Source organism: Taudactylus pleione, unplaced genomic scaffold (assembly GCF_031769625.1).
Source record: "Taudactylus pleione unplaced genomic scaffold, aTauple2 ptg000597l, whole genome shotgun sequence".
Taxonomy (NCBI): Eukaryota; Metazoa; Chordata; class Amphibia; order Anura; family Myobatrachidae; genus Taudactylus; species Taudactylus pleione.
This window is the reverse complement of record NW_028284999.1, coordinates 809,976-832,363: the sequence shown is the minus strand read 5'-3', so window position 1 is coordinate 832,363 and position 22,388 is coordinate 809,976. Positions and strand designations below refer to the sequence as shown.

Genomic DNA, 22,388 nt, shown 5'->3' with positions numbered 1-22,388 from the left:
CCCGTGTTCCCTATCACACTGCTGCCATTACACACACACAGTATCTCTCCCCGTGTTCCCTATCACACTGCTGCCATTACACACACACAGTATCTCTCCCCGTGTTCCCTATCACACTGCTGCCATTACACATACACAGTATCTCTCCCCGTATTCCCCATCACACTGCTGCCATTACACACACACAGTATATCTCCCCGTGTTCCCCATCACAATGCTGCCATTACACACACACAGTATCTCTCCCCGTGTTCCCCATCACACTGCTGCCATTACACACACAGTATCTCTCCCCGTGTTCCCCATCACACTGCTGCCATTATACACACACACAGTATCTCTCCCCGTGTTCCCTATCACACTGCTGCCATTACACACACACAGTATCTCTCCCCGTGTTCCCCATCACACTGCTGCCATTACATACACACGCACAGTATCTCTCCCAGTGTTCCCCATCACACTGCTGCCATTACACACACACAGTATCTCTCCCTGTGTTCCCTATCACACTGCTGCCATTACACACACACAGTATCTCTCCCCGTATTCCCCATCACACTGCTGCCATTACACACACACACAGTATCTCTCCCCGTATTCCCCATCACACTGCTGCCATTACACACACACAGTATCTCTCCCCGTGTTCCCCATCACACTGCTGCCATTATACACACACACAGTATCTCTCCCCGTGTTCCCTATCACACTGCTGCCATTACACACACACAGTATCTCTCCCCGTGTTCCCCATCACACTGCTGCCATTACATACACACGCACAGTATCTCTCCCAGTGTTCCCCATCACACTGCTGCCATTACACACACACAGTATCTCTCCCTGTGTTCCCTATCACACTGCTGCCATTACACACACACAGTATCTCTCCCCGTATTCCCCATCACACTGCTGCCATTACACACACACACAGTATCTCTCCCCGTATTCCCCATCACACTGCTGCCATTACACACACACAGTATCTCTCCCCGTGTTCCCCATCACACTGCTGCCATTATACACACAGTATCTCTCCCCGTGTTCCCCATCACACTGCTGCCATTACACACACACAGTATCTCTCCCCGTGTTCTCCATCACACTGCTGCCATTACACACACACACAGTATCTCTCCCGTGTTCCCCATCACACTGCAACCGTTACACACACACAGTATCTCTGTATAAATACCAGGTGTACTAGTGTTACTGTAGGATATATTACATTCCAGCACTATACTCAGAGGCCTGAGCTAAGGAAGTAGACAGCAGATTGATGAGCAAGCGAAATAACGTAGAAATAGCTTAGTCACTGTGCGCGGTATGGTATATACAGAGGAGGGAAATTTCATAGCAGGTCACACTCTGCCCAGCAGTGGATTCTGGCTGTTAACGGAACTGTACCATATGCACTATGCCCTAACATAAGACCACCATGGCTCCATCCTGAGCAGGAATGTTAGGGTGGAGGCTTAGTGCTGCTCTCCTGTGTCCTTACGTTCCTGCTCAGGGTGGAGGCTTAGTGCTGCTCTCCCGTGTCCTAACGTTCCTGCTCAGGGTGGAGGCTTAGGGCTGCTCTCCTGTGTCCTTACGTTCCTGCTCAGGGTGGAGGCTTAGTGCTGCTCTCCTGTGTCCTAACGTTCCTGCTCAGGGTGGAGGCTTAGTGCTGCTCTCCCGTGTCCTAACGTTCCTGCTCAGGGTGGAGGCTTAGTGCTGCTCTCCTGTGTCCTAACGTTCCTGCTCAGGGTGGAGGCTTAGTGCTTCTCTCCCGTGTCCTAACGTTCCTGCTCAGGGTGGAGGCTTAGGGCTGCTCTCCTGTGTCCTGAGCAGGAATGTTAGGACACAGGAGAGCAGCACTAAGCCTCCACCCTGAGCAGGAATGTTAGGACACAGGAGAGCAGCACTAAGCCTATACCCTGAGCAGGAACATTAGGACACAGGAGAGCAGCACTAAGCCTCCACCCTGAGCAGGAACGTTAGGACACAGGAGAGCAGCACTAAGCCTCCACCCTGAGACGGAACATTAGGACACGGGAGAGCAGCACTAAGCCTCCACCCTGAGCAGGAACATTAGGACACAGGAGAGCAGCACTAAGCCTCCACCCTGAGCAGGAACGTTAGGACACAGGAGAGCAGCACTAAGCCTCCACCCTGAGACGGAACGTTAGGACACAGGAGAGCAGCACTAAGCCTCCACCCTGAGCAGGAACATTAGGACACAGGAGAGCAGCACTAAGCCTCCACCTTGAGACTGAAGATTAGGACAGAAGAACATGAAAGCAGAGCGGCATGCAGTTACCCTGAGAAACACACCAACCCACCACATCACTCCGAGAGCTGCTGTGCTCAGACTATCACAGCAGGTGGAGAAGCAAAGACAGGCTCATGCAGAAATACCCAACACTGGGAGAGCGACAGGGAATCCCGGAGGTGACGTCTGGCGGGGGCAGGTCAGGAAGAGAGTCCATCTGCAGATAGTAAGTAGTGGAGTGGTGATAGTAGACAGGATGGGGCAGTGACCCAGCAGGATTTGGTGGTGGCGGGGAGGAAAAGGGAGGACATGTGGAGGATGCACTGGAAGATGAGCTGGAAGGATAATGCTCGGAGCTGAAAGACTGTCCGTGAGAGAGGCTGCGCATTCGGTGGAGAGAAACTTTGCTGGGCCGATAAGGGACTGGTGGGCTGGTCTCACTTTGGGTTATTGCATAGCCCTCTACCAACCTCTGTGATCCCAGCGCGGGGTGCGGCGAGTCCGTGTGCCTCTGACGGAGAGAGCTCAGGCTGGGTGCTGGGGGAAAGAAGAGAGAATACAATGAGCTGGATGGAAGCCGTGTATGTGACATAATACATTCCCGACATGCACAAACAGCAGACGTGCGAGGGGTGAACATGCTGGAACAGAACGTTAGGCAAAGGATCACAGTCCAGACGCAGAGCCCTGGAAGATGTCTGGGCAGCAGGAGGGTTGGGGAAGGGAGAGCAGTTAGTGTGGCCAGGACTGATCGAGATTGAGTCAGGGTCCAGCTTAATGTGATCGGTCATTTACCCTCCATGATTCGCTCTGACTGGGGGAAATCAGACGGAGGAGCTGCTCACTGTAAGAGGGGGCGATGTATGTTTATAACCTGTCCAGCGGCTCCTCTATGTATGATGTATGTATGTACAGTGGGGCAAAAGAGTATTTGGCCAGCTACCGATTGAGCAAATTGTTGCACTGTAAAAGATGAGAGGGGTCAGTAATTCCCAGCATGGGTACACTATAACTGTGAGAGACAGAATCAGAACAAAAAATTCCGGAAATCACATTGTATGATTTTTAAACAATTTATTTGTATATTCTTGCGGAAAATAAATATTTGGACACCTACCAACCAGCAAGAATTCTGGCTTTCACACACCTGTTACTTCTTCTTTAGGAAGCTCATCTATCCTCCACTCGTTACCTGTATTAATGGCGCCTGTTTGAACAGGTTACCTGTATAAAAGACACCTGTCCACACCCTCAAACAGTCAGACTGCAACCTCTCCACCATGGCCAAGACCAGAGAGCTGTCTAAGGACACCAGGGACAAAATTGTAGACCTGCACAAGGCTGGGATGAGCTACTCGACAATAGGCCAGCAGCTTGTTGGAAGAGATCAACTGTTGGCGCAATTATTAAAAAAATGGAAGAAATACAAGATCACTGAATGTCCCTCGAGCAGGGGCTCCATGCAAGATCTCTCCTCGTGGGGTATCAAGGATCTTGAGAACGGTGAGGGATCAACCCAGAACTACACGGGGGGACCTGGTCAATGACCTCAAGAGAGCAGGGACCATAGTCACAAAGGTTACCATTAGTAGCACACTACGTCATCATAGATTCAAATCCTGCAGCGCCCGAAAGATCCCCCTGCTTAAGCCAGCACATGTCCAGGCCCGTCTAAAATTTGCCCGTGACCATCTGGATGATCCAGAGGAGGATTGGGAGAATGTCATGTGGTCAGATGAGACCGAAATAGAACTTTTTGGTATTTGGAGGGAGAAGAATGATGAGTGGCATCCCAAAAACACCATACCCACTGTGAAGCATGGGGGTGGAAGCATCATGCTTTGGGGATGCTTTTCTGCAAAGAGGACAGGACGACTGATCCATCTCACAGAGAGGATGAATGGGGCCATGTATCGTGACATTTTGGGGAAAAACCTCCTTCCCTTAGTAAGAGCATTGAAGATGCAACGTGGCTGGGTCTTCCAGCATGACAATGTCCCCAAACACACCGCCCGGGCAACTAAGGAGTGGCTCCGTAAGAAGCATTTCAAGGTCCTGGATTGGCCTAGCCAGTCTCCAGACCTCAACCCAATAGAAAATCTGTGGAGGAAGTTGAAAGTCCGTGTTACCCGGCGACATCCCCAAAACATGACACATCTAGAGAAGATCTGCATTGAAGAGTGGGCCAAAATACCTGCTGCAGTGAGTGCAAACCTGGTCAGGAACTACAGGAAACGTTTGACCTCTGTAATTGCCAACCAAGGTTACTTTACAAAGTATCGAGTTTAACTTTGTGATTGTCCAAATATTTTTTTTCCTGAAAGAATATACAAATAAATTGTTTAAAAATCATACAATGTGATTTCCGGAATTTTTTGTTCTGATTCTGTCTCTCACAGTTAAAGTGTACCTATGATGGAAATTACAGACCTCTCTCATCTTTTAAAGGGCAACAACTTCCATAATCGGTGGCTGTCCAAATACTTTTTTGCCCCACTGTATGTATGTATGTATGTATGTATGTATGTATATATAGTCGGGTGCATAAATATTGGGACATTGACAGAATTTTCATATTTTGGCCTCTATTCACCACCACAATGGCTTTGAAATGAAACAAACAAGATGTGCTTTACCTGCAGACTTTCAGATTTAATTTGAGGGTAATAACATCCAAATCAGGTGAACGGTGTAGGAATTACAACGGTTTCTATATGTGCCTCCCACTTTTTAAGGGGCCAAAAGTAATGGGACTATCAACTCAAAAGCTATTTCATGGACAGGTGTGGGCTATTCCCTCGTTATTTCATTATCAATTAAGCAGGTAAAAGGTCTGGAGTTGATTCTAGGTGTGACATTTGAATATGGAATCAGTTGCTGTCGACTCTCAATATGAGATCCAAAGAGCTGTCACTATCAGTGAAGCAAGCCATCATTAGGCTGAAAAATCAAAACAAACCCATCAGAGAGATAGCAAAAACATTAGGTGGCCAAATCAACTGTTTGGAACATTCTTAAAAAGAAAGAACGCACCGTAGAGCTCAGCAACACCAAAAGACTCGGAAGACCACGGAAAACAACTGTGGTGGATGACAGTATAATTATTTCCCTGGTGAAGAAAAACCCCTTCACAACAGTTGGCCAAATCAAGAACACTCTCCAGGAGGTAGGTGTATATGTGTCAAAGTCAACAATCAAGAGAAGACTTCACAAGAGTGAATATAGAGGGTTCACCACAAGATGTAAACCATTGGTGAGCCTCAAAAACAGGAAGACCAGATTAGAGTTTGCCAAACAACATCTAAAAAAGCCATTACAGTTCTGGAACAACATCCTATGGACAAATAAGACAAAGATCAACTTCTACCAGAGTGATGGGAAGAGAAGAGTATGGAGAAGGAAAGGAACTGTTCATGATCCAAAACATACCACCTCATCAGTGAAGCATGGTGGTGGTAGTGTCATGGTGTGGGCATGTATGGCTGCCAATGGAACTGGTTCCCTTGTATTTATTGATGATGTGACTGCTGACAAAAGCAGCAGAATGAATTCTGAAGTGTTTCGGGCAATATTATATGCTCATATTCAGTCAAATGCTTCAGAACTCATTGGACGGCGCTTCACAGTGCAGATGGACAATGATCCGAAGCAAACTGCAAAAGCAACCAAAGAGTTTTTTAAGGCTAAAAAGTGGAATGTTATGCAATGGCCAAGTCAATCCCCTGACCTGAATCCGATTGAGCATGCATTTCACTTGATGAAGACAAAACTGAAGGGAAAATGCCCCAAGAACAAGCAGGAACTGAAGACATTTGCAGTAGAGGCCTGGCAGAGCATCACCAGGGATGAAACCCAGCATCTGGTGATGTCTATGCGTTCCAGACTTCAGGCTGTAATTGCCTGCAAAGGATTTGCAACAAAGTATTAAAAAGTGAAAGTTAGATTTAGGATTGTTTAGTTTGTCCCATTACTTTTGGCCCCTTAAAAAGTGGGAGGCACATATAGAAACCGTTGTAATTCCTACATCGTTAACCTGATTTGGATGTAATTATCCTCAAATTCAATCTGAAAGTCTGCAGTTAAAGCACATCTTGTTTGTTTCATTTCAAAGCCATTGTGGTGGTGAATAGAGGCCAAAATATGACAATTCTGTCAATGTCCCAATATTTATGCATCTGACTATGTATGTATGTATGTATGTATGTATGTATGTATGTATGATCCATGTGCAGTACAGATGTGTCCTCATACACGGTGGCTCTAGTTGCGCCAGGTCCCAGACGGCTCAGCCAATCCTAGTGTCGCTCTCAGTCTGCATCTTATTCACATAACTAAAAGAACTGGGAGACAAAACGACTCCGCTAGGCTGCACCGATCAATGCCATGTGCGACATTTGTACATCTGTGCGCGACTGAGGCCCGTATTCAATTAGAGGCAAAAAGTCGGAAAAGTTTCGTCTGTGCGACTTTCCGTCTCTTTTGCCTGTTTCAGAGGCAAATATTCAATTCCTAAAACAGGCGAAAATGGAGAGCGGCGAATGCGGACCAGGCGGAAAGTAGTGTCAGAATTGGGGAAATCAGTCTGTACCCCCAAAAAAGATGGGAATGAATGTAGATGTGTACTAATAGCCTTAATAAGAGTGTTTGGGGTAGTTTAAATAGCTTTTTATTAGCGTCTTTGCACAAGTGGTGAAGAATGGCGTAAAGCTGTATTTCTTGGTGAAAATCAGTAGTCCTGTCAAAGTTAGGGTACTTGAAAATGGGTGTTAGTATATTTCTATGTCTCTAAAGTGAACTTTTAAAAAATGTGAAAAACCACCCTCATACATGCACCTGCAATCCCAAAATCACCTGGCCCCTCCTTACAGCACCCCTAGGGGTCTATTTCACTAGCTCTTATAGTTGTACCCCCACTTTTCTGCCCCAAAGACAAAAGTACTTTTTTGGGGTCTTCTGAGGTAATTTGTTTTGCCGATTTGTCCTTGGGGGCTTTCCCAAGGGTTCTGAGGCGTTCCCCAACGTTTTGCACTTTTATTCACCTGTTATTTACAGGAGATCCTTTCCCGCCTATTACAATGCATTGACTTCCCACTTAGGCAAAATCGTCCTGGAATTGAATATGGAGATAATTTGAAAAACAGGCGGAAAGTCCGAATCCGCGGAAAATTTATCTCCAAACGGCACTTTGCTCCTCTAATTGAATCCGGCCCAGAGTCTGAATCTGTTTACAGAGGACGCGAAAACGTGTCTAGGCGATATATAATTGACTAGGGAGAATTGCGGTGACGAGCGCCATACTTTTCCGGAGCCTTACGGCGAAAACTCTGACATGTGGTTAACAGTTGCAGCCTGACATCTTTAGTACACTCAGCGGTGTTTTGCTGCGTCTGCGATGCACATAAAGCCAGGTGTATGAGGACACATCTGGATATTGTGTCTCCGATGCTGGTGACCTCTGTGCAGGTTCAATAAGCTAAATTTACTGTCATCAGAAGGGTCCGTAAGTTACACAGGAGTGGAGTACAGAGTACTGTGAGAGCATGAGAAGAGGGACAGAGACTTATTCCCCTACGCTGGGCAGCGTGGCAGAGGTTAGATACCTGTAAGTTACACCTGTCACACAGGAGAGGAGGACAGAGTACTGTGAGAGCATGAGAAGAGGGACAGAGACTTATTCCCCTACGCTGGACAGCGTGGCAGAGGTTAGATACCTGTAAGCTACACCTGTCACACAGGAGAGGAGGACAGAGTACTGTGAGAGCATGAGAAGAGGGACAGAGACTTATTCCCCTATGCTGGGCAGCGTGGCAGAGGTTAGATACCTGTAAGCTACACCTGTCACACAGGAGAGGAGGACAGAGTACTGTGAGAGCATGAGAAGAGGGACAGAGACTTATTCCCCTACGCTGGGCAACGTGGCAGAGGTTAGATACCTGTAAATTACACCTGTCACACAGGAGAGGAGGACAGAGTACTGTGAGAGCATGAGAAGAGGGACAGAGACTTATTCCCCTACGCTGGGCAGCGTGGCAGAGGTTAGATACCTGTAAGTTACACCTGTCACACAGGAGAGGAGTACAGAGTACTGTGAGAGCATGAGAAGAGGGACAGAGACTTATTCCCCTATGCTGGGCAGCGCGGCAGAGGTTAGACACCTGAGTGCACATTCTGAGCAGGAAAGTGACTGATTATTCCCACAAAACAGGAAAGTGACAGATTTGGAAGATTTTTGTAATGAAAACGTTTTCAAACCCGGAAGTTTCCAGAGAGCGGCGTCCTCCAAACAGGCAGCCGGGCGGTCACTGTACGTATGTCCCATGAGCCAGGCAGCGTCTGTCTCAACCAATGGGAGGAAGAGCGAGGGAAAGAAATGTTTCATGTGTAGTGACAATGACGGGTTATCGCGACAATGACGGGTTATCGGGACAGTAACTGCTCTCAATTACTCCCAGGAACTTATATTACATAGAACTAGATTTACTATCGCGGCAATTCACTAACATGCCCATGAAGTTACTGAGAGATTAGCAATGTGATTCCAGCACTCTCTGTATTACATGAATGCAGTGATACCACCAGTGACACACCCATGTTACAGTAAGGCACAGCACGCCCCATACCACCCACTTACACTGCATGCTGACCGGGGAGACGATCTCTTCATCCAGGTCGTCCAGGTCATCCGACATGATGAAGTGAGTGGGTGCAGGCCGGGCTCCCCCCATCAGACTGGGGTCTATATTCAGGGATGTAATCAGGACATGGAGGCCAGGATTGTTAACGATCTGGAAGCCGCAGAGCATCTCAATCTGGTGCCATCGATGCAGGCGTTCCCGTAAAGCCGCTGTGACTTCACCCAGTGCTTGCCTAGATGTGGGGCACAAGAGCAGATCATTAGCAGCGCACATCATGGGTTGTCATACCACAGGGAACGGGACACTAGGGTGAGGCCTGTAACCTTACACAAACCATACAGACCCTGTGCTGTGACTGAGTAGCTGTGCGGTGTCTGTCTGGTGGACACGGGTCTATGGACAGAATCTCGTCCACTGCAAGGCGCCCTTCACCAACACCAGCACCCACCCAGGGACGGCGCCCTTCACCAACACCAGCACCCACCCAGGGACGGGGGCCCCAGACACACCAGCACCCACCCAGGGACGGGGGCCCCAGACACACCAGCACCCACCCAGGGACGGGGGCCCCAGACACACCAGCACCCACCCAGGGACGGGGGCCCCAGACACACCAGCACCCACCCAGGGACGGGGGCCCCAGACACACCAGCACCCACCCAGGGACGGGGGCCCCAGACACACCAGCACCCACCCAGGGACGGGGGCCCCAGACACACCAGCACCCACCCAGGGACGGGGGCCCCAGACACACCAGCACCCACCCAGGGACGGGGGCCCCAGACACACCAGCACCCACCCAGGGACGGGGGCCCCAGACACACCAGCACCCACCCAGGGACGGGGGCCCCAGACACACCAGCACCCACCCAGGGACGGGGGCCCCAGACACACCAGCACCCACCCAGGGACGGGGGCCCCAGACACACCAGCACCCACCCAGGGACGGGGGCCCCAGACACACCAGCACCCACCCAGGGACGGGGGCCCCAGACACACCAGCACCCACCCAGGGACGGGGGCCCCAGACACACCAGCACCCACCCAGGGACGGGGGCCCCAGACACACCAGCACCCACCCAGGGACGGGGGCCCCAGACACACCAGCACCCACCCAGGGACGGGGGCCCCAGACACACCAGCACCCACCCAGGGACGGGGGCCCCAGACACACCAGCACCCACCCAGGGACGGGGGCCCCAGACACACCAGCACCCACCCAGGGACGGGGGCCCCAGACACACCAGCACCCACCCAGGGACGGGGGCCCCAGACACACCAGCACCCACCCAGGGACGGGGGCCCCAGACACACCAGCACCCACCCAGGGACGGGGGCCCCAGACACACCAGCACCCACCCAGGGACGGGGGCCCCAGACACACCAGCACCCACCCAGGGACGGGGGCCCCAGACACACCAGCACCCACCCAGGGACGGGGGCCCCAGACACACCAGCACCCACCCAGGGACGGGGGCCCCAGACACACCAGCACCCACCCAGGGACGGGGGCCCCAGACACACCAGCACCCACCCAGGGACGGGGGCCCCAGACACACCAGCACCCACCCAGGGACGGGGGCCCCAGACACACCAGCACCCACCCAGGGACGGGGGCCCCAGACACACCAGCACCCACCCAGGGACGGGGGCCCCAGACACACCAGCACCCACCCAGGGACGGGGGCCCCAGACACACCAGCACCCACCCAGGGACGGGGGCCCCAGACACACCAGCACCCACCCAGGGACGGGGGCCCCAGACACACCAGCACCCACCCAGGGACGGGGGCCCCAGACACACCAGCACCCACCCAGGGACGGGGGCCCCAGACACACCAGCACCCACCCAGGGACGGCGGCCCCAGACACACCAGCACCCACCCAGGGACGGCGGCCCCAGACACACCAGCACCCACCCAGGGACGGCGGCCCCAGACACACCAGCACCAAGTCTCGGACGTTGGGAACTTACTTGGCTGAGAGGATTTTATGATCCACGTCATCCAGCGAGGAGCTGTGAGCCACATGAAATGTTCCAAACAACGTGTTCCTCTTCTTCTTTATCTTCTCTGCCTGCAATGTACCACAACAGTAAGCTACGAGGACGCCAGGCCCCGGGAGGGCTGCTAATCACACGCAGGGTCTGTGACCGCTCCTCACCCCTTCCTTGGCCAGCAGGAGCTGCTTCTCCGCATTCTGCTTCTTGATATTGTAGTACTGGACCTCCACCTCGTGCGTCAGCTGCAGCCACTTCTGCAGAGCCTCTGGTGCCGACCAGCTACTGTGAGACTCCAGCTCCTTCTCCGCGTTCTTCAGAGCCATGCGCACCTGTAACGGAGAGCCACGGTCAGTCAGTGGCAGAACACTGGGCCACAAGGGGGCGGACTGGAGAAGGGCAGACGGCCACATAGGGGATGACGGATACAACAGGCGACTCCATTAGGAGCACATTTTATCTTATTTCCTTGCGCTATAATGTTCTGTGGACAATAACGAGATATTTCATTTGCTTTGTGCTGTTAAGTTCATCTGACACGCATCAAACTAGGTCTTGTGCGGGGTCCCGACTCATTTCAGGGAGGGCCGATCTCAGCCTCTGTAACGTACCCAAATAGCCGGAGGGGCTTTGTGCCACAAGCCTGGCCAGAGACCACCTCCAATAATCTCTAAGCCTGCATGAACCATCTAACTGTGCCAAGTTACCCCTAGCACCTACTGTGCAGACCACCTCCTCACGTACCTTCGTAGCTCATGCTGTGATTATCAGTCTGCACCATTTTGTGTCTAGCACACGAGCTTGTATTCCCCGTATCCGGATTGCCTCTGCCTCCCTGAGAGGTGCCACCCCGGGACTTCCCGGGAAATCTACTTCACCCATGGTTGATGTGACCACGGCTACTTATTTGGGTGTCACGCTACAATAAATTTTGTAGGCTGTGGTATTATGTGAAAAATTAGTTTCTACCACATGACTTAAACAAGGTGGAGGAATATTGTGGGGAATTGAGTCCTGCATCTTAAATCTGGAGGATACCCGCTCCCGCTCCCCGCTGCTGATCCAGTTAGGTGACTTGGAGACTCAGGTGGCCGTAGAGTAAAATGGACTAATATTGGAGGTCGGTTCCCCAAAAATACTGTGCGTCCCGCTGGGATGTAGAAGACAGGAGAGGAGGCGGCTCCAGAGATCCTGGTTGGACGATGCCTATGGAATGAATGCTTCCAGGGTTCATTCTGCGATTGCATACGCTCATACTATACCGACCTGTCCTCTACCTCTTCGGACTTCCGTCTGACCAAATACTGCGACTTGGCTTCACTGCCAGGACAGAGCTGTTATTCTCAGACTGACCAGTACTAAGAGCCGCACTGAGCGACATAACCAGAGCATATCTGCATTTCCTGATTGTGCCCCTGGGGTCCAGAAGAGTCCTGTGCAACTTATTCCTAGCACCGGGCATTGGGGATCATTTCCTCACAGTGCACCCCTATCCTATCCTGCACCCCACCCTACCCACCGCACCCGGCACCCCAGCCTACCCCGCACCCCAGCCTACCCCGCACCGCAGCCTATACTATATTCTGACCCTGCCACATTAAAATTAATCTTTCAAATTCACCACCAGCTTTGGACTTGTAGGTAAAAGTCAGCGAGATAAGCAGATTGCACCTACGGTAATCTCAGGTTCTGTAACTGTACAGCTCTATTCTGCATTTACTTTACATACAAAAAAACTATTGCAGAATGTGAAAATGTATATTTCTCTGTTTACTAAAACCCAATATAGTGCCAGAAAATGAAGGAGAATTAGGTGTACAGCAGCAGGCCACAAGGGGGCAGTCACAGGCATAGGGGGCAGAACATGAAGAAGAATTAGGTGTACAGCAGCAGGCCACAAGGGGGCAGTCACAGGCATAGGGGGCAGAACATGAAGGGGAATTAGGTGTACAGCAGCAGGCCACAAAGGGGCACTCACAGGCATAGGGGGCAGAACATGAAGGGGAATTAGGGGTACAGCAGCAGGCCACAAGGGGGCAGTCACAGGCATAGGGGGCAGAACATGAAGGGGAATTAGATGTACAGCAGCAGGCCACAAGGGGGCACTCACAGGCATAGGGGGCAGAACATGAAGGGAAATTAGATGTACAGCAGCAGGCCACAAGGGGGTACTCACAGGCAAAGGGGGCAGAACATGAAGGGGAATTAGGTGTACAGCAGCAGGCCACAAGGGGGCACTCACAGGCATAGGGGGTAGAACATGAAGGGGAATTCGGTGTACAGCAGCAGGCTACAAGGGGGCAGTCATTGTTTAGGGCACGCTGTGAGAGGATCTGTGGCTATCCTCCGTGGTCTCACCTGCTCCAGCTCCTGCTCTGCATATTTCTGTCTGCTCAGCTCGTTCTCTGTCCCCTCTCGGAGCTCCCGGAGCCGCTGGGCCTCATGCTTGGCCAAACTAATTTCATTTTGCAGTTTCTTCTCCAGGTGGACCTTCTCCACCTCCACCGTGCGGTGTTCCTCCTGGGCCTTCTGTAGTCTGGAACACAAGCCGGGACAAAATCAGGTCTCATGCATATACAGGGGAACACAGCATAAGTGGTACACATCCCAACAGTGTCGCAGAGAGCGTTAATATACATGAGATCGCTGCGTAGGTGAGCAGAGTCTGCTGGCTTCAGCTTCATTCACTGTCCATCGATTGCAGCACACAAGATAGGTACTGTATGCATAGCTTATCACACGCTGATTTCCCCTTATACTGGGTGTGCCTGCAACTCCCTGCCATATTACTCCTGACCACACACACTGACAGATCACAGCTTATCACACGCTGATAACCCCTATACTGGGTGTGCCTGCAGCTCCCTGCCATATTACTCCTGACCACACACGCTGATAACCCCCTATACTGGGTGTGCCTGCAGCTCCCTCTCATATATTACTCCTGACCACACACACTGACAGATCACAGCTTATCACACGCTGATAACCCCCTATACTTGGTGTGCCTGCAGCTCCCTGCCATATACTCCTGACCACACACACTGACAGATCACAGCTTATCACACGCTGATAACCCCTTATACTGGGTGTGCCTGCAGCACCCTGCCATATTACTCCTGACCACACACACTGACAGATCACAGCTTATCACACGCTGATAACCCCCTATACTGGGTGCATCTGCAGCTCCTTGCCATATTACTGCACACACTGATAGATGGCTCATTACCAGCAACTGGTTCTTTGTCCTCTAGGAGGCGCTGTGGTGACATGCACAGTATGGCAGATAGTTACTATATCATCCGCTGGGATAGTCAGCATTCCTCACACATATCTGGGACAGATCTCAAGGACAGAAATCTGAGAGATGCGTAACTCCCATAGGACTCATTTTGTTGATCGCTATTTGCTATAACCTACTTACGCAATAATCTGCTTCATTTAGATTCCTTCCTCTCTTCAAACTCAGTGGCCTGATGAGGTTGCTATGTGGGTAGTTGATAATTTTCCATCCGAGGCAAAGTAACAAGTGTAGGCTCAGCCCGGAGAGAACGCACCAGGGAGAATACTGCGCAACTAGAGTCACATTCCGCCTTCCCTACTAACACCGACCGCAGCCCGACGGCAAATGAGCCTCTCTCAGGACCCCCTTAGCTCCGGCCTATCACCAAAAGCTGCCAAAACATGGAGAGGACACCTGCAGAGGCTCCGTGACAAGTGACAAGGCAGGCACTCTATTGGTTACTGGATTACAGGCAAAATGTCCAGAAACAGAATTAACTTCATTAAATATAAGAGCAATTAGTGTTCAACCCGAAGAGTGTAGCAAGAGCCCCTCCTATTCTCCCTGAGTGACAGACCTAGATTTACGATCAGGCTAACCTTGCCTAATCCACCATCACCTGGCACCTCCTAATTCATAGCCAAAAGATCTCCAGGCCGCAGAGTCCCCAGGCCGCAGAGTCCCCAGAGCCCCCAGGCCGCAGAGCCCCCAGGCCGCAGAGCCCCCAGGCCGCAGAGTCCACAGAGCCCCCAGGCCGCAGAGTCCACAGAGCCCCCAGGCCGCAGAGTCCACAGAGCCCCCAGGCCGCAGAGTCCACAGAGCCCCCAGGCCGCAAAGCCCCCAGGCCGCAGAGCCCCCAGGCCGCAGAGCCCACAGGCCGCAGAGCCCCCAGGCCGCAGAGCCCCCAGGCCGCAGAGCCCACAGGCCGCAGAGTCCACAGAGTCCCCAGGCCACAGAGTCCACAGAGCCCCCAGGCCGCAGAGCCCCCAGGCCGCAGAGTCCACAGAGCCCCCAGGCCACAGAGTCCCCAGGCCGCAGAGCCCCCAGGCCGCAGAGCCCCCAGGCCGCAGAGCCCCCAGGCCGCAGAGCCCCCAGGCCGCAGAGCCCCCAGGCCGCAGAGCCCCCAGGCCGCAGAGCCCCCAGGCCGCAGAGCCCCCAGGCCGCAGAGCCCCCAGGCCGCAGAGTCCCCAGGCCGCAGAGTCCCCAGGCCGCAGAGTCCCCAGGCCGCAGCCCCCAGGCCGCAGAGTCCACAGAGCCCCCAGGCCGCAGAGCCCCCAGGCCGCAGAGCCCCCAGGCCGCAGAGCCCCCAGGCCGCAGAGCCCCCAGGCCGCAGAGCCCCCAGGCCGCAGAGCCCCCAGGCCGCAGAGCCCCCAGGCCGCAGAGCCTATAGCTTCATGCTGTTCCTGCTAAGAAACCAATTTACAGACGTGTCCTCATACATTACTTCTACAGTGGCTCAAAAACGCCCTTTTAGAGCGTGAGGTCCCATGCGATGTGGCTTGCACCGAACACCTTAGTCGCAATGCGATACGCTGGTACGCGGTGAGACTTCACTGATTACTTTGATATGGGGCATGTGTATATCTGTGCGCTACGGAGTCTGAATCTGTATACGGAGTGATACGATACAGCGGCCGCGTTTTTTTTTTTCCACGCCACGTACCGTTGTGCTGCGTATACAGACTCAGTTTCACACAGATATAAAAGTGTTGCTTATAATATAGATCGGTGCAGTATGGTGACGCGGTTTGTCACTTCGGATTGAGACTAAGCTGTATTTTGGGGGGAAAGCCGCTGTACAGATCGGTGCAGCCTACATGCGCCAGGCATCTCGCGTTACATGGCTTATTGAGCCTAGGGGTACGAGGACACATTTGTAGTTCCTTTTTAGGTGTATATTTACAAAAGTGACGGTTTTTAGAAGTGGAGATGTTGCCCGCGGCAACCACTCGGATTCTACTTCTCATTTCTCTAGCACCTTCTAGAAAATAATATCTAAAATGAGATTGGTTGCTATGGGCAACATCTCCAATTCTAAAAACTTTCACTTTAGTAACTATAACCCTTACTACATTGCCCGATGTGTACAAATCAAGCACCCACAAACCCGACAAAGATCCAAATCTATACAAAAATATCGCTACATAATGTCAATAAATGACACAGTAAATCAATATGGGATTGGTGATCAGAATTAATGTAGCGCTTGTGTAAGTAGTGGGTGATCAATGATGCTGAACCATTACTAAGTAACCGATTACACAGTGATACCCTCTTCCCATCCCGAGCTCAGGACATGGCCAGCTAGAGATCTATGTGGTGTCCTCTTCTGTAACCAATAACTATCACATACTTTGTTCACTACAAAAGGGCCATGGGTGAATTTACCCTGCGATAAATCTACAGCCTCTTCACATCGCCCTGCGACTGTCCAACGGGACAGGCGCCGCCCTGCGACTGTCCAACGGGACAGGCGCCGCCCTGCGACTGTCCAACGGGACAGGCGCCGCCCTGCGACTGTCCAACGGGACAGGCGCCGCCCTGCGACTGTCCAACGGGACAGGCGCCGCCCTGCGACTGTCCAACGGGACAGGCGCCGCCCTGCGACTGTCCAACGGGACAGGCGCCGCCCTGCGACTGTCCAACGGGACAGGCGCCGCCCTGCGACTGTCCAACGGGACAGGCGCCGCCCTGCGACTGTCCAACGGGACAGGCGCCGCCCTGCGACTGTCCATTAGTACAGGAAAACTGCATGTTGTACTACTCGGATCTCCAGGACTGCAAGTGCTGTGGGACTCCTGTATCAGTGCCTATGAGGGCACTTGGACACGGCATACATTTCGTCACACTACACATTACCTGCACCCATACTTCAGTTGCGCATGTAGCCCTTTAGGCTAAGCGACAGGTCTGGGCATTCATGTGTTTCACAGTAAGGCTGTACATAACCTATTGCCAGATTTATAGGCACACGTTAGGGGGTGTATCTCGGCCTCCATAATCCAGGTGCAAGTTTACCATTTAATCAATATAAATGTTCAGGCAGATCCTTGCTGTTGCGCAAAAAGGTGGAACTTCATAGGAAACGGTGAATGAGGCCCTATGCCTGCACTATTACACACTACATAACTATCTGCTCTACTTTACCCAAACTACATTCATTCTGAAAATGAAACGCGTGGTTCTGCAATGGCTAAACGTGAGTGATCATTTCATAGCGACGTGTTTACATAAGGCAGCAGAACACTATTCTTCTAAGCCTACATAGAAGGCCTAACATTACAGCAATAGCCTTAACAGCTCACACTCTACAGCGGAAGCCCAGGGTGCATAGCGCCGTACTGGGCCGTACCCTCCCCGTCTAATTATAGAAAGACCAACAAATATCAGATGAGGGGACAATAAGGAAACGCTCCGGTGACACTCGGCGTCCGTCCTGTGTTTACATTAGATAGTTCTTCAGTCCAGTGCACGGAGTCTGCTCAGGCAGAGCGACGTCTGATTTATGGCATAAACACAGCAGAGTTCACTCGCCATACCGCCATCTTCTATAGATAGATGTACAATATACACAATATCAGCCACCAATTCTGTATACCCCTTACGTGACCTCATATTCATCCTCCCCGAGCCACATCAGTCATCAGGGTGTCCGACTGTACTTATATACAAATACTGTCACATACACTGATATAACAGCCATGGCTTTCCACAGACACCTACATATACTGTCACATACACTGATATACCTACATATACTGTCACATACACTGATATAACAGCCATGGCTTTCCCCAGACACCTACATATACTGTCACATACACTGATATAACAGCCATGGCTTTCCACAGACACCTACATATACTGTCACATACACTGATATAACAGCCATGGCTTTCCCCAGACACCTACATATACTGTCACATACACTGATATAACAGCCATGGCTTTCCACAGACACCTACATATACTGTCACATACACTGATATAACAGCCATGGCTTTCCACAGACACCTACATATACTGTCACATACACTGATATAACAGCCATGGCTTTCCCCAGACACCTACATATACTGTCACATACACTGATATAACAGCCATGGCTTTCCACAGACACCTACATATACTGTCACATACACTGATATAACAGCCATGGCTTCCCCCAGACACCTACATATACTGTCACATACACTGATATAACAGCCATGGCTTTCCACAGACACCTACATATACTGTCACATACACTGATATAACAGCCATGGCTTTCCACAGACACCTACATATACTGTCACATACACTGATATAACAGCCATGGCTTTCCACAGACACCTACATATACTGTCACATACACTGATATAACAGCCATGGCTTTCCCCAGACACCTACATATACTGTCACATACACTGATATAACAGCCATGGCTTTCCACAGACACCTACATATAACACCTACATATACTGTCACATACACTAATATAACAGCCATGGCTTTCCACAGACACCTACATATACTGTCACATACACTGATATAACAGCCATGGCTTTCCACAGACACCTACATATACTGTCACATACACTGATATAACAGCCATGGCTTTCCACAGACACCTACATATACTGTCACATACACTGATATAACAGCCATGGCTTTCCACAGACACCTACATATACTGTCACATACACTGATATAACAGCCATGGCTTTCCACAGACACCTACATATACTGTCACATAACAAGAGATATGGTAAGAACTTACCTTTGTTATCTCTGTTTCTACGAAGTCCATAGGGTCCACAGGGTTGACCTTGGGGTATAGGTTGGGAACCAAATCCGGGCACCACGCAGTTAAAGCATTTAGCTCCCAGGATGCACTTGGGTCCACTCTCCCTATAACCCCACCCCCAAGCCAGAGGCACCTCAGTTTGTAAGTAGCCAAAGGCCGGAGGAGGAGAAAAAAAGAGAGAGAAAACTGGAACACTCGATAACCATACTCACAGAAATGGGAGACGGAAAACCGGTGACCAGCCACACAGCCCATTTGAAGCCAGGTGCGTCAGGGCGGGCGCCCTGTGGACCCTATGGACTTCGTAGAAACAGAGATAACAAAAGTAAGTTCTTACCATATCTCTTGTTTTCTACTTCAGGGTCCATAGGGGGTCCACAGGGTTTACCTTGGGGATGTCCCAAAGCAGTTCAACCAAGGGAGGGGACGCTCCTGTGCTGAGAGGAGAATCCGCCGCCAAAAAGGAAGCATCCGGAGAGGCAAAGGAAACCAATGCCTAGAACCTTAAAAAGGTGTGGGCAGAAGACCACGTGGCCATCTAGCAAGGCAAAACAGCCAAGGCGCCACAGCGAGCCACCCACGAGGGTTACATGGCCCGAGAAAAAACAAGCATCAACAACAGAAAGGCCTACCCATGGGTAGGCCCCTGAAGAAGACATACGAGGCCGTCCAGCCAACATTTGGCCATAGGCCGGCCATCCTTTCCTGTTAAAACCAGAAATCTCAGACCACCAATAAGGAGTCCGATTTCCGTCAGGAACTTGAACGGATCACATAAATCCACAGAGGCCGGACCACAGTCAATGAGGCCACACCAGCCGATAAGACCGGGGACTGAATGGCCTCACCATAAGTTCCAGAATAATATGGAACCTAAAAATCACTAAGAAGAAACACAGGGTGAGAGCAACTCACACCCTGACAAGATGCCCTCCAGAAGAGGGAGCCACATGAGAAGGCTCCCAATTCCGACACTCACCTGGGTGATATAAACTCCCTGAGAGAAAGAGAGAAAGCCAAAGCAATAGACCATGTAATGGCAATCACAACCAGCGGTTCCATTAACTTTCCCCGGAGTCAACGAAGAACCACTACTAACTCCCAAGGAGTCCCTAGGGAGGACAAATGGAGGCATAATCCAGAAAACACTCCAAAGGATGAACTGGATACCAGAGCGGAGCAATTCCATATCTTAATCATACTGACAGTGTAGAGATCCGCACTGTCAGGAAGGCCAGGCCGAGGGTGAAACCCAAGCCAGCCGGAAGGAATGCCAGAATATCTGGAAATCCTGGACACCAGAGGATCATATCGACAGGTATAATACCATAAGAATTATGGCTGCCACAGTTTGTGGTAGGTCCCAGCAAAAACTGATCCATGTGCTCTAATCATTCCAACGATGACAAAGCCAGGGAAGCCGTAAGACCACTGTAGGGACGCAGTCAAAGACAAACGACCCAGGTCCAAGACAAACCCCAGGACCCTGAGACAACAGGTCTGGGCAGTGAAGCATCAGGAATGGAGTATCGATGGAGAGACTCCGAAAAACCAAGTACCCCTGACATCTGGGGCAATCAGGAGCCACCAGCAGGAAAGCATCTCCGTCTCGATTGAAACACTTCCCTCGAGGAAGAATGGAGACCGGAGAACACAGGTACGCAAATTGGAAGAACTACTTCACCGACAAAGAGTCACTGAAGGTTGCTTCAGAATCCCCAGAGTTGGACTGTAACACCATAGTGTGATAGAGTCAGAAGGCCATGAGGGTCACCTCAGGAGGACCCCCCCCCCCTGCTCACCAGGAGATGAAACCTCTCTTGGGGAAGAGACTAGTCCCCTGGATGCACGTCGTGACGGCTGAGGACTCCCGCTTACCAATGGAGAGCACCTGAAATGAACACTGTCGAGATGGTCGGGAGGAGACCCTCAGACAATGTCCGAATGTATGACATACCTGACATTGCCACCCAACGAACAGTATTGCTAAAAAGGAAGCCACTGTTCTGACCCTGTCGGACTGAACTTTTTCAGGTTCACCGGGAAACAAGGGTTATGCCAGAGTGAAGGCCCAAGACAGGCTAAAGTTCCAACCAGTTAATTGACAGGGTGGAATCGACAGACATCCAACTGCACTGAAATGGATGCGAACCAGACACTGTCCTTAGCAAAGAATACCCTGGACGAGATGGCCATAGTCACCCGAAAAGGGACCGACTTGCCTCCGGGGAGAGCATCATCGTTTGAACAGTGATCAGACAGAAATAACTTGTTCCATCTGGAGATAAGCCAATTATGGAAAGGCCTGGAATGGAACTAAGCCCATTCCACCCTTCCAAAGGCAGACACTGAATAGTGGACCATGCATCCCAGAGTGTAAAGACATATGTCGACTGCGCAGACATCCATGTACTCCTAATGGAAGAGTGGAGATGCCGTCTTATGCCAGAAGAATTCTCAGATTCTGAGAATCCAGCAGGGCTCCTAGGTGAAGAATACCCAGAGAGGGATGCAGGGAGGACTTTTTCCCCATTGATTAAACGTCTGCAGTCAACCCCCCTGTCAGTCAGTCAGACCCGGCTGTAAAGTACCCCGGTGATCCTGCTAAGAGCAGGAGGCCATCCAGGTACAGGAGCATTGGGATATACTGAACAGAAGAACTGTCAGAAAATCCAAAACGCTGGTAAACCCCTGTGGGGCTGAGAGCAGTCCCAACAGGCAGAGCCCGAAAAATCGTAAGTGCTGTGATACAGCAAACCTCAGTCCATGCTGAGGTAAGGTCTCTGTAAGTACCCCAGGCACGCGTCCTGTATATCCAGTGATACCATAAAGTCCCCAGGTTCCAAACATAGTATGATGGAGCATAGGGATTGCTTCCTGAGCCCAGGTAGCTTTAGGAACTGGTTCGGGGAATTGAGACAGAGAATAGGCCAAAGAGGACCATTCAGCCACCGCACCAGAAAGAAAGCAGAACAACCAGTCCCTCGCTGAGAAAGTGGGGATGGCCCAATTAGCTCCGCTTACCGCAACAACTGTATAGCTTTCTGGATTTGTAAGGCCCTGTTCCGAATAAGGGCCTGCGTACCATCACATGGAAATAGGCCGCCTGAGCAAAGAGAGTGCGTACCCTCCTACCCACGTAGCCGCGGCAACTAGACACTAGTACCGGGCAAACTGAGAAATCGCCATCTCCCAGTGGTAGGCCTGTCTCGTCAGGCTGACGATATATCCGTAGGTTCAGAAGCAGGATCGGCTGGCAGTCCAGGTCTGCTCGGAACTGGATATGTCGGCCCTTGTAAAGGCCGACAGTCTATGAAGAAACAGACCTTTAGGCTGACCCAGAGGACAAAAAGACTTAATAGTCTGAGGCCCCGTAGTGAGCATAGCTGACGGCGGGAAATTTGTACTGCCACTGTCAAGGTCAG

General features: G+C 51.3%; 1 protein-coding gene across 4 annotated transcripts in view; it reads right to left on the bottom strand.

Annotated features, from left to right (window-relative positions):
* Window positions 1-22,388, bottom strand: part of STIM1 (stromal interaction molecule 1) — a 142,801-nt gene that overhangs the window by 31,285 nt on the left and 89,128 nt on the right. Inside the window, exons 7-12 of one of the 4 annotated variants that reach the window (XM_088453870.1) lie at window positions 13,250-13,427; window positions 11,056-11,223; window positions 10,868-10,968; window positions 8,889-9,124; window positions 8,510-8,590; window positions 2,404-2,794 (exon numbers count right to left, since the gene is read on the bottom strand). In XM_088453870.1, coding sequence (XP_088309996.1) covers window positions 2,404-2,794; window positions 8,510-8,590; window positions 8,889-9,124; window positions 10,868-10,968; window positions 11,056-11,223; window positions 13,250-13,427 — 1,155 coding nt within the window. The remainder of the gene's footprint in view (window positions 1-2,403; window positions 2,795-8,509; window positions 8,591-8,888; window positions 9,125-10,867; window positions 10,969-11,055; window positions 11,224-13,249; window positions 13,428-22,388) is intronic. The other 3 variants (XM_088453872.1, XM_088453871.1, XM_088453873.1) reach the window with 3 other exon arrangements.